The 17,961-nt window shown below is 43.4% G+C and overlaps 1 protein-coding gene across 5 annotated transcripts in view; it reads right to left on the reverse strand.

Moving 5' to 3' along the window:
- Positions 1–17,961, reverse strand: part of LOC139746270 (uncharacterized) — a 99,393-nt gene that overhangs the window by 48,005 nt on the left and 33,427 nt on the right. For 2 of the 5 annotated variants that reach the window (XM_071657334.1, XM_071657328.1), the window contains exon 4: positions 5,000–5,023. The exons of 2 other annotated variants lie outside the window; for them this stretch is intronic. In XM_071657334.1, the coding sequence (XP_071513435.1) occupies positions 5,000–5,023 (24 nt within the window). Of the gene's footprint in view, positions 1–4,999; positions 5,024–9,081; positions 16,719–17,961 lie in introns of those variants that run through there. One more of the 5 variants, XM_071657319.1, reaches the window with a different exon arrangement.

A 17,961-nucleotide genomic window follows, 5' to 3' on the forward strand; every position in this document is an offset into this window, starting at 1 on the left:
GATGAAAGCCGGCAAGGCAGCAGGTTTGGATGGTATTGCAGTGGAATTTATTAAAAAAGGGGGTGACTGAATTGTTGACTGGTTGGTAAGGTTATTTAATGTATGTATGACTCACTTTGGTAAAGTGTGTGGAAGAAGAAAGTTAAGAGTAAATGTGAATAAGAGCAAGGTTATTAGGTACAGTAGGGTTGAGGGTCAAGTCAATTGGGAGGTGAGTTTGAATGGAGAAAAACTGGAGGAAGTGAAGTGTTTTAGATATCTGGGAGTGGATCTGGCAGCGGATGGAACCATGGAAGCGGAAGTGGATCATAGGGTGGGGGAGGGGGCGAAAATTCTGGGGGGCCTTGAAGAATGTGTGGAAGTCGAGAACATTATCTCGGAAAGCAAAAATGGGTATGTTTGAAGGAATAGTGGTTCCAACAATGTTGTATGGTTGCGAGGCATGGGCTATGGATAGAGTTGTGCGCAGGAGGATGGATGTGCTGGAAATGAGATGTTTGAGGACAATGTGTGGTGTGAGGTGGTTTGATCGAGTGAGTAACGTAAGGGTAAGAGAGATGTGTGGAAATAAAAAGAGCGTGGTTGAAAGAGCAGAAGAGGGTGTTTTGAAGTGGTTTGGGCACATGGAGAGAATGAGTGAGGAAAGATTGACCAAGAGGATATATGTGTCAGAGGTGGAGGGAACGAGGAGAAGAGGGAGACCAAATTGGAGGTGGAAAGATGGAGTGAAAAAGATTTTGTGTGATCGGGGCCTGAACATGCAGGAGGGTGAAAGGAGGGCAAGGAATAGAGTGAATTGGAGCGATGTGGTATACCGGGGTTGACGTGCTGTCAGTGGATTGAATCAAGGCATGTGAAGCGTCTGGGGTAAACCATGGAAAGCTGTGTAGGTATGTATATTTGCGTGTGTGGACGTATGTATATACATGTGTATGGGGGGGGGGGGGTTGGGCCATTTCTTTCGTCTGTTTCCTTGCGCTACCTCGCAAACGCGGGAGACAGCGACAAAGTATAGAAAAAAAAAAAAAAATCTCTTTTTAAATCAGGTATTCCTAATCATGTCATTTTTCAGTACACAGATCCATAAGCTCTTCACCACTTCCATTCACAATACTAAATATCCCATGTACACCAATTGTACCCTCAACTGCCACATTACTCACCTTCACATTTAAATCACCCATCACTACACCTGGTCTCGTGCCCCAAAGCTGCTGACACACTTGCTCAGTTGCTCCCAAAACACTTGCCTCTCATGACCTTTCTTCTCATGACCAGGTGCATAGGCACCAATAATCACCCATCTTTCTCCATCCACTTTCAGTTTTACCCACATCAATCTATAATTTACTTTCTTACACTCTGTCACACACTCCCATAACTTCTACTTCAGTAGAGCTACTCCTTCCTTGGCTCGTGTCCTGCTCTTCACTGCACTGCTTCCAATTTAAGAGTATCCTTGCTTCAGTGGGGGCCCAAAACTACCCTGCAAATTCAAAGTGTGGTCTAACTAGACATGTATGCAGGTAACTTTCTTATACCAACATGTTACGGAGCAGGCTAGGATAAGAGGGACTGATACTCTATCATTACTAGATCTTATCTTCACAAATACTAACATGGATACTGAAAACATTATGTATGTTGCACCAGTTGGAAGAGGTGATCATGTACTGCTAAAGTTTGAATATGCGGTAAAAAAGGACGTTAAAAGAGCAGAGGTGAGACAAAAAATACTAGGAGATGTAAATGTGGAAACAACACAAACCTTACAGTAATTACTATGGTAATTCATATTGGAAAATGGAATTCAGTGCTCAGGGAACGACTTTATAGTGAGAATTTCTGTGAAATTTACAATGAAGGAATAGAGGCATGGGTACCTCAAATCTCAAATAGAGAACATGGTACGAAAGAGGAAGGAATGGTTTAGTAAAAGATGTCATACAGCAAAGTAGTTTCAAAATGTGCAGCACGGGAGATATGGATGGCACTCAAGTGAGCTTGCTATTTACAAGATATAAGAAAGAGCAGAACAAGTATATCAAAATAGGAAAGAGAAACAAAGAAATTTTGAAGAGAATGTCATGGACAAGGCAGCTGAAAGTACAGAGCTTTTCCATAAAATCATCAGGAATTAGTTGTCAGTTAAGGAGTAGCTAATCAGGTTAAGGGATTCAGAAGGAATATTGTAGATAATGATGTAAGGATATGTGAAAAATCAAATAACAAATTTACATGTGTTTTCACAGTAGAAGACACTACTTATATCACCAAGAATAGTAAGATGAAATGGGAAGGAGGTTTTGGAAAACATTGAGATATCTAGAAAAGATTTTCACAGAATATTTAAAGGACTTAACCCATACAAGGCTCATGGTCCTGATGAAATTCCATCATATGTGCTGAAGATGTATGCAGTTACTCTAGATAAATCACTCAAATTACTGTTCAGTATGCCACTGGAGAGAGGCATACTGCTAAGGGAATGGAAAAGCAGAAAGGTCAAAACTATATATAAGAAAGAAGACAAAATAGGTGTTGATCTACAGATTGGTCTCACTAATGAGTTTGGTATGTAAGGTTCTGGAAAAGATTATTGGAAAGCAGCTGGACGATTTTTTGTGGAAGAGAATCTCCCAAGTGAGAAACAGCATGGTTTTAGGGAAAGGAAATCATGTGTAACTAACCTCTTCGAGTTTTGTGAGAGAATGTGCTCAGCCTTAGACAAAAGGGAAGGCTGGGTGGACTGCCAGCTGGCATTTGACACTGTATTACAAAGTTGGTTCATTATAATGATGGACCTCCAAGTAGGAATAATGGGGAAACTCATAGGATGGATATGAGATCAGTAAAGTAGGAGGGAACAAAGGACGCATGTCAGAGGAGCCTTTTCCAAATGGGTTGATGTGACCAGCAGAGTGCCACAGGGTATTTGGATTGGGACCATTACTTTTCTTGATCTATATTTAATGAATTGCCTGAAGGTATAGATTCCTACTTGAATATGTTTGCAGATGATGCAAAAGTCATGAGGGAAGGCAAGGGCAAGGAAGATGGAATCAGCATGCAAGGAGACCTAAACAGACTCCAAAGTTGGTCTGATAAGTAGCTCATGAAATTCAACCTGAGCAAATGTACAGTAATGTAGATGGGTCAAAGCAAAAGACTGCCTCATTATAATCATTACCTAACAGGGAATGAGCTATAGGATTCTATATGTGAGAATGACTTGGGAGTAGACATCATTCCTAACCTGATGCCAGAGTCCTGTACAGGAAGATAGTTAAGGAGACAAACTGTCTGCTGGCAAATATCAGAATAATTTTCAAGTATATGGATCAAGAAATATTTAACAAGCTATTCATATCTTACATGAGGCTAAAACTGGAATGTGCTAAAGAAGCACAAAGAGCTCAGAGAAAAGGTCCAGAAGAGGACAAAAAAGATGGGACAAGAATTAAATGATGAATCCATGGAATGGTGTATACAAGGGAGGCATATAAGGACAGAGAGGGAACATGCGTTTGAGATATAGACAGATAGATAGGTAGATAAATAGCTACAGGGTAAGGTTGGAGGCTTTGAATTTACCCACCTTGGAAGACAGAAGACAAAGAGGTTGACCAGAAACTTGTAAACAAGGATATAAAGAAATACTTTTGTGGTATAAGAGTGGTGGATGAACAGAACAGATTGACTGTGGACATGGTTAATGCAAACAACATACATCTATCTAAGAGGTTGTATGAAAGTGGAGAATGTTTATGAGATGGGGCCTATGAGAGTAGAACTCCCTTCCCTTACAGTACAAATAGGTAATTACAAAAAAGAAAAAATTACCTTATGTTTTAATTACTGTAAATTACAGTTTATGAATGGGGTTGTTAGGGAGGTGAATGCAAGAGTTTTGGAAAGAGGGGCAAGTATGAAGTCTGTTGTAGATGAGAGAGCTTGGGAAGTGAGTCAGTTGTTGTTCGCTGATGATACAGCGCTGGTGGCTGATTCATGTGAGAAACTGCAGAAGCTGGTGACTGAGTTTGGTAAAGTGTGTGAAAGAAGAAAGTTAAGAGTAAATGTGAATAAGAGCAAGGTAATTAGGTACAGTAGGGTTGAGGGTCAAGTCAATTGGGAGGTAAGTTTGAATGGAGAAAAACTGGAGGAAGTAAAGTGTTTTAGATATCTGGGAGTGGATCTGGCAGCGGATGGAACCATGGAAGCGGAAGTGGATCATAGGGTGGGGGAGGGGGCGAAAATCCTGGGATCCTTGAAGAATGTGTGGAAGTCGAGAACATTATCTCGGAAAGCAAAAATGGGTATGTTTGAAGGAATAGTGGTTCCAACAATGTTGTATGGTTGCGAGGCGTGGGCTATGGATAGAGTTGTGCGCAGGAGGATGGATGTGCTGGAAATGAGATGTTTGAGGACAATGTGTGGTGTGAGGTGGTTTGATCGAGTAAGTAACGTAAGGGTAAGAGAGATGTGTGGAAATAAAAAGAGCGTGGTTGAGAGAGCAGAGGAGGGTGTTTTGAAATGGTTTGGGCACATGGAGAGAATGAGTGAGGAAAGATTGACCAAGAGGATATATGTGTCGGAGGTGGAGGGAACGAGGAGAAGTGGGAGACCAAATTGGAGGTGGAAAGATGGAGTGAAAAAGATTTTGTGTGATCGGGGCCTGAACATGCAGGAGGGTGAAAGGAGGGCAAGGAATAGAGTGAATTGGATCGATGTGGTATACTGGGGTTGACGTGCTGTCAGGGGATTGAATCAGGGCATGTGAAGCGTCTGGGGTAAACCATGGAAAGCTGTGTAGGTATGTATATTTGCGTGTGTGGACGTATGTATATACATGTGTATGGGGGTGGGTTGGGCCATTTCTTTCGTCTGTTTCCTTGCGCTACCTCGCAAACGCGGGAGACAGCGACAAAGCAAAAAAAAGCAAAAAAAAAAAAAAAAACAGTATACATAGAATACAGATACTAAACTCAGTGTAGCATACCTGCACCTTCTACTGGTCGAACTCCTGTGGGAAAGAGTTACCCAGTCAGTTGCATCAAATCAATCTATACATATATTACTGAATATCATAGCGTAATACGAGGACAACAATTGACATTGATTTAAATGTGAAAGTTATTGTAAATTTATGATTAGATATTATGATTAAGAATCATCTTTAGACAGTAATAATTGGAACAAGCATTATATTCTTTAACTAAATAATACTAAAGATACAGTGAGTTATGACAGTGCAAGCATTTATTGTGTTATAGAGTAAATGGAGCAGATGCTGATTTATTGAGGTAAGTATTAATGTCTTACAGTAAATATTTGGTTCTGGGTTCTGTTAAGTGTGGTGGGGCATATGCTAATATCTTAGAGTAGATGGTAAAGTCTTTGGGCAGATGATTAGGTAAAAAAGGCAATAATGAGATTAAAGGTAAAAAAACACACATGGAGTGGGTGGAATTTCAGCTGATATGTTGAATTATGAGGGAGAAAGTGTGATAGAGTGGATGCATAAGATATGTAATTTAGCATGGAAGCAAAGAGTTGTGCCTGAGCATTGGGTGAAAGCTATAATTTTTCCTTTATTCAAAGGAAAAGTTGCTAAAGATGTTTGTAGCAATTGTAGGGGAATAAATCTGTTGAGTATATCAAGAAAAGTGTATACAAGACTGTTGATTGACAGTGATTGAAATGACTAAATGCATAATAAGCGATGGGGTTTTAGGAAAGGTAGGAGATGTGTGGACCAGATTTTTGCAGAGAATGACTGTGGACAAGCGAAAGGTAAGAGGCTATTTGTAGCTTTTATGAATCTGGAGAAAGCATATGAGAGAGTCAAGTGGAATACTTTATGGGATGTGTTAAAAATGTATGGAGTAGGAGGACAACTGCTGGATGGTGTGAAAGTCTTCTACAGAGAAGCAAATGCACATGTAACAGTGGATTGAGAGTTAGAGTGAATTTCCCTGTACATGTAAGTGTAAAGCAGGGTTGTGTGTGTGGTGCCACCATGATCTTTTAACATTTATATGGATAGAGTGATAAGAGAGATGAAAGAAAAACTAGGGAAAAGGATTGCAGTGATGGAGTGTGGTGGTGAGGTATGGAGGCTAGTGACAAGCCTTTATGTGGATGATACTGTGTTGTTTGCTGAAAGTGGAGTTTCAGAAGGTTGAAAGTGTCTTATTTGTGTAAAAGTAGGCACTTGAAGGTAAACATGACAAAAATAAAGAAATGATGTTTGAAAGGAAACAGAGTGAAATTATAAATTATGCAAAGCCTTAAAGAGTGAGAGAAGAATATGTACTAAACCGTGTTATAGATGTGGGAAGACAGACTGGGAGAAATGATAGAATGTAAGTATTTGGGAGCTATCTCTGATGAGTTTAGTGATATGAAAGGAGAGATAAGGGAGAGAGCAATACAAAGTAGAAAAGTTACTGTGTCCCTTCACAGAATAATGAAGGGTAAAGGTGTAAGTATGGATGTGAAGATAGGATTATGGGACAGCACAATCCTCCCAACCCTAACCTATGCACCCAGAATATGAACATGGGATGAGTCACAGATGATAAGAATCCAGGCTGTGGAAATGAGTTATTCGAAAGAATCATGAGGTATGACTAGATGAAATGAAGAAAGAAATGAGGGGGTGTACGAGAGAAATGGTATTGCAGGGAAAACAAAGGGAATGAATTGTGAAGTGGTAGGGTGGGTGAAACATAATACTTTGAGCTGGTTTGTCAATGTGGAAAGAATGCAAGATGGAGAGTTTACAAGAAGGCTGTGTGATAGTGTGATTAAAGGGGTTCACATGAGAGGAAGACCACCTGTGATATAGGGAAATAGTGGAAAAGTACTGGGAGAAGAGAGATAGGTGAAGTATGTGTGGAATGGTGTATGCAAAGGAGGCATGTAAGGAAAGGTATTAACGGAGATTCTTTTGCCACAGCCATCCCATTGACGAGAGTTTCCAGGAGAAATGGGTGTTAGAGATACAAATGCTCTCTGACATACATCCAAGTTCCATTCTGACTGACCGGTCAGATCTCGAAATGGATGTGTCGGATGTATGTTAGCATGGCATGTAGAATTTGTATACCTGTACAGCATTCTTTTATCCTACTCAATTTCTATCATGATTATCTCATTTTTTATAAACCAGCTTTATTATATGATTCTGTACTTTTTTACCTTTTAATTAACATTCTTTGGTTCATGGATTGATTCATCCAAACAGTCAATGAACTTTATGACAGCTCCTTCATCAGCACTTGCTGCTTTACCTGTGACTTGAAGGTTGTGCAAGCTATTATTATTATTATTATCATGAATAATCGCTGTTTCCTGCATCAGCGAGGTAGCACCAGGATACAGATGAAGAATGGCCCATCCTGGCAAATTGTATGGGAGGGTATTGATTGAGAGGGTGAAGGCATGTACAGAGCATCAGATTGGGGAAGAGCAGTGTGGTTTCAGAAGTGGGAGAGGATGTGTGGATCAGGTGCTTGCTTTGAAGAATGTATGTGAGAAATACTTAGAAAAGCAAATGGATTTGTATGTAGCATTTATGGATCTGGAGAAGGCATATGATAGAGTTGATAGAGATGCTCTGTGGAAGGTATTAAGAATATATGGTGTGGGAGGCAAGTTGTTAGAAGCAGTGAAAAGTTTTTATCGAGGATGTAAGGCATGTGTACGTGTAGGAAGAGAGGAAAGTGATTGGTTCTCAGTGAATGTAGGTTTGCGGCAGGGGTGTGTGATGTCTCCATGGTTGTTTAATTTGTTTATGGATGGGGTTGTTAGGGAGGTGAATGCAAGAGTTTTGGAAAGAGGGGCAAGGATGAAGTCTGTTGGGGATGAGAGAGCTTGGGAAGTGAGTCAGTTGTTGTTCGCTGATGATACAGCGCTGGTGGCTGATTCATGTGAGAAACTGCAGAAGCTGGTGACTGAGTTTGGTAAAGTGTGTGAAAGAAGAAAGTTAAGAGTAAATGTGAATAAGAGCAAGGTTATTAGGTACAGTAGGGTTGAGGGTCAAGTCAATTGGGAGGTGAGTTTGAATGGAGAAAAACTGGAGGAAGTGAAGTGTTTTAGATATCTGGGAGTGGATCTGGCAGCGGATGGAAACATGGAAGCGGAAGTGGATCATAGGGTGGGGGAGGGGGCGAAAATTCTGGGAGCCTTGAAGAATGTGTGGAAGTCGAGAACATTATCTCGGAAAGCAAAAATGGGTATGTTTGAAGGAATAGTGGTTCCAACAATGTTGTATGGTTGCGAGGCGTGGACTATGGATAGAGTTGTGCGCAGGAGGATGGATGTGCTGGAAATGAGATGTTTGAGGACAATGTGTGGTGTGAGGTGGTTTGATCGAGTAAGTAACGTAAGGGTAAGAGAGATGTGTGGAAATAAAAAGAGCGTGGTTGAGAGAGCAGAAGAGGGTGTTTTGAAATGGTTTGGTCACATGGAGAGAATGAGTGAGGAAAGATTGACCAAGAGGATATATGTGTCGGAGGTGGAGGGAACGAGGAGAAGAGGGAGACCAAATTGGAGGTGGAAAGATGGAGTGAAAAAGATTTTGTGTGATCGGGGCCTGAACATGCAGGAGGGTGAAAGGAGGGCAAGGAATAGAGTAAATTGGAGCGATGTGGTATACCGGGGTTGACGTGCTGTCAGTGGATTGAATCAAGGCATGTGAAGCGTCTGGGGTAAACTATGGAAAGCTGTGTAGGTATGTATATTTGCGTGTGTGGACGTATGTATATACATGTGTATGGGGGTGGGTTGGGCCATTTCTTTCGTCTGTTTCCTTGCGCTACCTCGCAAACGCGTGAGACAGCGACAAAGCAAAAAAAAAAAAAAAAATATATACATAAATACATATATATGGATGGGGTTGTTAGGGAGGTAAATGCAAGAGTTTTGGAAAGAGGGGCAAGTATGAAGTCTGTTGGGGATGAGAGAGCTTGGGAAGTGAGTCAGTTGTTGTTCGCTGATGATACAGCGCTGGTGGCTGATTCATGTGAGAAACTGCAGAAGCTGGTGACTGAGTTTGGTAAAGTGTGTGGAAGAAGAAAGTTAAGAGTAAATGTGAATAAGAGCAAGGTTATTAGGTACAGTAGGGTTGAGGGTCAAGTCAATTGGGAGGTGAGTTTGAATGGAGAAAAACTGGAGGAAGTGAAGTGTTTTAGATATCTGGGAGTGGATCTGGCAGCGAATGGAAACATGGAAGCGGAAGTGGATCATAGGGTGGGGGAGGGGGCGAAAATTCTGGGGGCCTTGAAGAATGTGTGGAAGTCGAGAACATTATCTCGGAAAGCAAAAATGGGTATGTTTGAAGGAATAGTGGTTCCAACAATGTTGTATGGTTGCGAGGCGTGGGCTATGGATAGAGTTGTGCGCAGGAGGATAGATGTGCTGGAAATGAGATGTTTGAGGACAATGTGTGGTGTGAGGTGGTTTGATCGAGTGAGTAACTTAAGGGTAAGAGAGATGTGTGGAAATAAAAAGAGCGTGGTTGAGAGAGCAGAAGAGGGTGTTTTGAAGTGGTTTGGGCACATGGAGAGAATGAGTGAGGAAAGATTGACCAAGAGGATATATGTGTCGGAGGTGGAGGGAACGAGGAGAAGAGGGAGACCAAATTGGAGGTGGAAAGATGGAGTGAAAAAGATTTTGTGTGATCCGGGCCTGAACATGCAGGAGGGTGAAAGGAGGGCAAGGAATAGAGTGAATTGGAGCGATGTGGTATACCGGGGTTGACGTGCTGTCAGTGGATTGAATCAAGGCATGTGAAGCATCTGGGGTAAACCATGGAAAGCTGTGTAGGTATGTATATTTGCGTGTGTGGACGTATGTATATACATGTGTATGGGGGGGGTTGGGCCATATCTTTCGTCTGTTTCCTTGCGCTACCTCGCAAATGCGGGAGACAGCAACAAAGTATAATAAAAAAAAAAAAACATATATGCATAAATACACATATATGTTATGCAAGCCATATCTTCTTTTAAATCTACTGAACCAACCATGACTTACTGTGAAGTTCTCTATGTAATCCTCTCCAGCTCGCTCCTTTAAAGTCTCAAAAAGAATTCAAGCCTTTTTTTGCCCAAATTGCTAATAAGCTTAGTGGTACATGTTTTTGAATTTGATCTTCCATCCACTGCATCAAAAACTTTTTCATTTCAAGGATGGGCCCTTGTCGTTGCTTTGTTATCATAGACTTCATACTTGCCAAACCTTTCACTGCTTCACATGTTTTTTCTCTGTCCATCAAAATTGTAGAGACTGTCAAATGGGACAACTGTAGATCACGTGCAATCACATCAACTTTTTTCCTCCTTCATACTGGGTGATTACCTTCATTTTCAATTTCAAATCAAGCATCTTCCTCAGCTTCTTCCTAAGTTTATCAACATGTGATGGGTTTTTCCTCTTGCTCTTCATCTTCTTTGGGGTCTGATACAAAAATGGTTTAATCCAGCATGAAAATTCAATAGATTCACTTGAATAATGAACACTCACTGAATAGTAGCTGAGATGAGAACTGAGAGAGATGCTGTGATGTACTCAATGCCAGGATCATCTGACATTCACTATCATACACACGCAACCATGAGCACTAACGGATGTACAACCAAACATAATTTTGATATTTACGTTTTTTCTTAATTTATTTTTTTCTGGTAGTATGTATGGATGGTTGTAAGTTGCATAGGTCATAAGTCAGGAGCATCTTATTGATAGACAAACAAGTTTATTGGGGAAGGTATTTAAGTCTTAGAATAGATAGGAATATCTTGGAACAGATGGTGTGCTATGGCATGTAGTAAGGTCTTAGAGTGGATATGAGGATCTAAGGGTGTGCTATGGCATGTATTAAGGCCTTAGAGTGGATAGCATCCCAATCTTTTCATATGCCCAAGCTCAGCTTGTTGACAGCATGTTGGACCCTGTACATCACAATGCTTCTATTTGCTTTGTCACCAGCATGCCTCTAATCCTCTTGAATGCTCAGGCCCCAGTAACTCAAAGCCTCTTTCACTCCAATCCTTCCTACTCTTTCCCTCTGTTCCTCTCCCTTTTGACCCCTCCATCCATGACATATATTTCTTCTTAGCCAATTTCTCTTTATCAATCCTCTTTGAATATCAAAAAAATTTCAACACACCTGGTCAGCTCTCTCAGTCATATTCCATTTACTATCACATATCTCTCTTATACTGTCATTTCTTATATGGTTAATCCTCCTTACACAACATAATAAATATCCTTAGGTATTCCATTTCTAACTTATACATCCTCTTTCATTCTTTTGCATTCAGGGCACAAGATTCATACCTATAAAATAAACATGGACACAGATGAAACTAGAGAGCAGGGGATAAGGAGCAACTTTGGAAGCAGTTCAATAGAGTGTTAATCATGAAGTATACGGACATATACCTGGGGAGACACAAGTAGAGGTACACAGGAAATTGAGCAAAGAGGCTGAAAAAATAACATGCTCTGTCAGAGATAAAGCAATCAAGGAAGTATATGGACTAGTTGATGGAAGGTTTAGAAACGTACAGTGAATACAGGACCAGTGCTTGCTAGCCAAAAGAGATTATTGATAATGTTGGTGACACAGAGGTTGACACTTCCACATTGTGGGATTCAGCTGAAAAGTAGATGGCACCACAATTAGAAAGATTAGTTAGGCAAGAGGTTGACAGACATAAATGACTGATTATTTTTGGATTTGAAGATGATCATACACCAAAAAAGGAAAAAGGGAAAAAGGATAAAATCCAAATTAAAACAGTGGTGGAGGTTATGGAACTGCCAGAAGTGACTTCTCTGATACAGGAACGGAGAAGAATTGGATGTTATAACCGAGACAAAAGGGTATATTTTGACTTGGAGTTATCTAACTACGAAGTACTAAGAATCTTAAAGGCATGGTGGAATTCAGTGGAATATTCAGTAACTATGATAGAACTAAGGGAGAGAGGGAGACAAGAAAAGAAAACATTCAGAAGACAAAAAGCTGAAGATATCTTACATGGCAAGAGGATGGAGCAGTCCCACTAGAAGTGAAGACTAGGCAGGAGTGTTATGAGATAGTGATGTCAGACTGCAGATAATGTATTCAAAGATGGGGTAAAAGTTAGTGGTAAAGAACTGAAATTCAAGGACTTTATATAGGAAAGTGCAACTCATATTGTTGGAGTTGTAGAAACTTAACAAAGAGATAAGGTCTCACCCACTCCACTCTGCCCAGACAAATTAAATGAGAGCAAGAAAGGAAAGAGAAGGTAAAGGAGAGGCCCACTAACAAACTTTAATCTTTAGCTAATGTAATGTTATGGATCACTCTAGGATAAATTATTGTACTGGGATGGTGGTTAAGGCATATAGTAAGACAAGATTTGTACTAACCAATCCGCACATCCAATCAAATTTCAAGTTCATTAAACATTTAGGCAGGATTATTAAGGTAGAAACATTAGGTAGGAACATTAAGTAGGAGCATTAAGTAGGAGCATTAGACAAAAGTAGTTAGCAGGAGCATTAGGTAGGAGCATTAGACAGAAGTAGTCAGTAGGAATATTAGGTAGGAATATTAGGTAGGAGCATTAGACAGATGTAGTCAGTAGGACATTAGATAGGAGCATTAGACAGAAGTAGTCACTAGGAACATTAGACAGAAGTAGTCAGCAGGAGCATTAGACAGTAGTCAGTAGACACATTAGACAGAAATAGTCAGTAGGAACATTTGGTAGGAGCATTAGACAAAGTAGTCAGTAGGAATATTAGGTAGGAGCATTAGACAGAAGTAGTCATTAGGAACATAAGATAGGAGCATTAGACAGCAGTAGTCAGTAAGAGCAACAGGTAGACACATTAGGTAGAAGTAACGGGTAGGAGCATGAGACAGAAGTAGTCAGGAGGAACATTAGGTAGGAGTATTAGGTAGAAGCATTAGACAAAAGTAGTCCGTACGAACATTAGGTAGATACATTAGGTAGATGTAGCAGGTGGGAGCATTAGACAGAAGTAGTCAGTAGGAACAGCTGAGAGTCGGAAGTTGTCTAAGTTAATTACCGGTTTAGCTAGGCAACTGCTAAATTGAGGTCAAGGGCCGATACTCAGCGGCAGCCTCTATCACCTGACTGCGGTCCTCGTGCAGTAGCACCACGTGAAACCTTCCGAGACGTCTGCCCTTGTCCTTTGGGAATTCCGTGCCAGCCAATGTTGGCATGTCGGATGCCGCCTGAACCAAGGAGGAGCGGCTAATGACTGTTCTCCCATTTGCCCACATTGTGGAAATATGTTCGCCAGCTATCGGGGCCGTAGGGTCTACGAGCGGCGGGCACACGCCAACTTCTTTCACCAGGAGTTGGCGACACGGTACGTCTCGTCTAAGGCAAGATGGACCGACAAGGAGATAGAGCTCCTCGCTAGGGCAGAGGCGACGATGGCAGTTGGTCCCTTTCTAGTATCCGGGCAGGGCCTGAACCAGCGATTACAGGCTACTGTTCCCTGCCAGACAGTGGAGGCAATCAAGCGCCTCAGACGGAAAGCGACCAGTGTTCAGGAGTTGATCCTGAATGTTAACCCCACCACGACGTTGGTGTAGGTGGGGAGGTGGCGTGTAGTGTGTAGGGTGGGAGACGTGTCCCAGCTGACATAAGAGAACATGCGGAGTGGCACCCTGGAGGAGGCACCACGTGACAGAAGGGGTGTGTGTGCTAACTCTTGTGGGGGAGGCTCCGCTGATCTGGGGGAGGGGGCTATCCTCGATGGAGGAGAGCCTGTCGCTCCTGGTGTTGCTGACCCCACGGTTTTATCTGTCCCCGACGCTCCGTGGGATCCCCAACCCCAATCAGTTGCCTCTTTTGTCGAGGAGACTGTCTTACCTCGACTCACTTGGGCCTGGCCCCACCAATGCTGTGTGGGGCGAGGAAGTGCTAAATGCCGCCCTCGGGCATTTAAATGTGCTGATGGGACAGCCTCTCTGTCATTAGGGAGGCCACAAAACACGCCAGGAAGTTGGTAAGTTTCTGTGGCTCATCTTCAGACCGCCAGAATCGTGGTGCGGATGGAGCAGAACCAGCGAACACGGACAATGGTTGCCGTACTGATGAGGTCCCCGTGAGCGGAAATCGGCTGCTTAGGGAGCAGTACAAAACAGTAAGGCAGCTTTATCGGAAGAATAAGTCGCTGGCCGCTGGACAGGTACTCAAAGGGAATGGGAGGCTCCGTCAACAACAGTTGGGCCGGAAACCCTCTACCCCTTTTGGGAAGCCCTCTCTTCGCGGCCATCCAAACCGGACAGATGCCATAACTGATTATGACCGATTGAGCGAACCACTAGCATAGGTTCTGACCGTAGGAGAGGTAGCACACCACCTCAAAGCCACTAAAACATCGGCTCCCCGTTCCCGACGGAATGCAGACTAGGCTCTTGAAGTCTATTCTTCCGCGAGTGCTCTGCAAGATGTTTAATCTGTGGATCACCACCTCTGCGCTGCCTGAACCACTCAAGGCAAATAGGACGTAACTGATACTAAGGTACCAAATCCCACACAGCCCAAGGACTATAGGCCGATCACCATCTCGTGCACTGTAGTCCGACTGCTTCCCAAGATCTTGAGCAGCCGCATCTCGAGCCTCGTCCAGATTTATGGAGCTCAAAAGGCATTCGTCTCTGTGGACGGATGCCCTGAGAACCTCACGATCTTGGATGCGATCGTTGGTCGTGTGCGGGCAGAGTCCCATGGTGTGCACCTGGCGTTCCTCGACACGGCTAAAGCATTTGATAGTGTTAATCATAGCACTGTCGGGCGGGCCAAGTTGCGGAAGGGCATTCCTGCCCTCATCAGGGAATATATCATGTCGACGTACGACCAAGCCTTCACACACATTGAAGGCAGCTGCGAGATGTTGGAAGAGATAAGAATGACACGTGGGGTCAAACAGAGCGATACCCTATCCCCAATTCTTTTTAACCTTGTGATCGATGAAGGGATCACAAGAGTTAAGGATCTGGGTGTAGGGGTGAGATGTGGCTGGTGGCCTGGTTCTGGTTGGGCAGACGGCTGGCGGTCTACAGAGAGCAATTAACGTCATGGTGGAGACACCCGTGGCAGGAGGTCTTCAGGTGAACCCGGGAAAGTGTCGGTCCCTCAGCATGGAGATCGATGGCAAGTGCAAGACTTAGTACGTCAATAAGAACAGGACGTTCCAAGTCTTGGGGAGCGCTATCAGCTCCATGGACACTGACCACAACAATAAGTACCTCTGTGTTCACGTTGGGGCAGGGGGTAGGCGCAAGTCCTACAGTGCCCTGTTAGAAGAGGGGCTTACAAACATCACCAGAACCCCTCTAAAACCTCAGCAGAGGATTACAATCTTCGTGGACCACCTCGTGCCCAAGCTGATGCATCGCCTGGTGCTGGGGAAGTATATAAGACGCAGGTAGCGCGTATGGATAGGCAGGTTAGAGTTGCGGTTCGCCACTGGCTCCACCTGCCCCATGACGCGCCCTGTGCATTCTTCCGCTCAGCAGCAGGGGATGGCGGCTTGGGTATACACAACTTTGTCTCGACCGTCCGGCTAAACATACCAGCCCATTTCGAGAAATTGCTTGCCTTGTCTGACCCGGTGATTCAAGCGGCGGTCCGGGAACCTGTAGTTTTGAAGAAACTGCAGAGTTGGTCAGGCCCGGCATGCATTGTCGGTCGGCAGGTTAAGTAATAAGATCGAACGATCGCATGCATGGCGCTCTAATCTAGTTAGTACCTGTGAGGGGCTGGGTCTCGTTCCATCTGTTGCTGTACCACAGGTCAGCAGATGGGTCATCTGTGGGACTCGACTCCTCTCAGGCAGCGACTACGTTAAAGCTGTCCAAGTGAGGTCGGGAACACTATCCCCGCTACGACTAAAAGAGGCCGGCCCGACAACTCCGGCCTCAGTGACACATGTCAAAAGGCAAGGGCGAGTGGGCACATCGTGCAGGTATGCCCACGTACCCGGGGGAGAGAGTTAAGAGGCACGATAACATCAATGCCTTTTAGCCGGACGGTTGATGCAAAAGGGTTATGAGCTGGTCTGCGAGCCTCGTATTCCTAATACAGGGTCCTTCTGCAAGCCGGACATAGAGGCTTTCAGAGGGCCAGAGACCTGCATAATCGATACGCAGGTGCCTGGTGTTTGCTTGTCACTCTCAGCTGCACACGATCATAAGTGAAGCTACTACGGCACCCCGGAAGTCCTTCAGAGAGTACGGGAATTAATCGGCAAAGACACCGTGCGTGTGACATCCGCCACACTTAATTGGCGTGGCGCATGGTGTCAAGAAAGTGCGAGTGCTCTTAGAGGGTTAGGGCTTTCATACCAGGACCTGGAGGTGTGCTCCGTGAAAGCCCTAACCTGGACCCACTCCCCTACAGAATGTGATCCAAGGGCACAGGTTAAATAGTCAGTTGCCCGCCATGTAACATCTGGTGTCGGCCCTCGGGCTGGTTGGGCGTATCTCCCCCTTTGTGTGCTCATGGGAGACGGTTGGCTGTTCGTCCCCCTGAGGTTCATTGGCGGGTACCAGTTCCCGAAGGTGGTTGTGTGTGGCGGGGGGATTAGGCGTCTTGGCAGGATCGCCTGCTGCTCCTGTCCGCCAGGCCGCACTGGACAGCGAGAGGTGCTGGAAACTGGGCTATGGGTACGAGCTGAAAGTAAGGAAAGGCTCAACCAATTTTCGGTCTGCTTGTCTCATTCTTTCTTCCGCCTATACTTTAGCAGTCTAAGTTTTGTCTTCCTCTTATTGACCCACACATTTCCGGCTAACTAACCTCTTCTTTCACTATCTAGACTTGTGTATAATTCTTACCTTATTAATCCTGCACTGCAGCCACTTAGTTTTTGCACTCTATTAGCTAACAACTGGTAACGGCAAAAAAAAAGAAAAAAAAAGAAAATTAGAAGAAGTAGTAGGTAGAACCATTAGACAGAAGTAGTCAGTAGGAACATTAGGTAGGAGCATTAGACAGAAGTAGTCAGTAGGAACATTAGGTAGGAGCATTAGACAGAAGTAGTCAGTAGGAACATTAGGTAGGAGCATTAGACAGAAGTAGTCAGTAGGAACATTAGGTAGGAGCATTAGACAGAAGTAGTCAGTAGGAACATTAGGTAGGAGCATTAGACAGTAGTCAGTAGGAACATTAGGTAGGAGCATTAGACAGAAGTAGTCAGTAGGAACATTAGGTAGGAGCATTAGACAGAAGTAGTCAGTAGGAACATTAGGTAGGAGCATTAGACAGAAGTAGTCAGTAGGAACATTAGGTAGGAGCATTAGACAGAAGTAGTCAGTAGGAACATTAGGTAGGAGCATTAGACAGAAATAGTCAGTAGGAACATTAGGTAGGAGCATTAGACAGAAGTAGTCAGTAGGAACATTAGGTAGGAGCATTAGACAGAAATAGTCAGTAGGAACATTAGGTAGGAGCATTAGACAGAAGTAGTCAGTAGGAACATTAGGTAGGAGCATTAGACAGAAGTAGTCAGTAGGAACATTAGGTAGGAGCATTAGACAGAAGTAGTCAGTAGGAACATTAGGTAGGAGCATTAGACAGAAATAGTCAGTAGGAACATTAGGTAGGAGCATTAGACAGAAGTAGTCAGTAGGAACATTAGGTAGGAGCATTAGACAGAAATAGTCAGTAGGAACATTAGGTAGGAGCATTAGACAGAAATAGTCAGTAGGAACATTAGGTAGGAGCATTAGACAGAAGTAGTCAGTAGGAACATTAGGTAGGAGCATTAGACAGAAATAGTCAGTAGGAACATTAGGTAGGAGCATTAGACAGAAGTAGTCAGTAGGAACATTAGGTAGGAGCATTAGACAGAAATAGTCAGTAGGAACATTAGGTAGGAGCATTAGACAGAAGTAGTCAGTAGGAACATTAGGTAGGA

This window comes from Panulirus ornatus, chromosome 4 (assembly GCF_036320965.1).
Source record: "Panulirus ornatus isolate Po-2019 chromosome 4, ASM3632096v1, whole genome shotgun sequence".
In the NCBI taxonomy this organism is placed as follows: domain Eukaryota; kingdom Metazoa; phylum Arthropoda; class Malacostraca; order Decapoda; family Palinuridae; genus Panulirus; species Panulirus ornatus.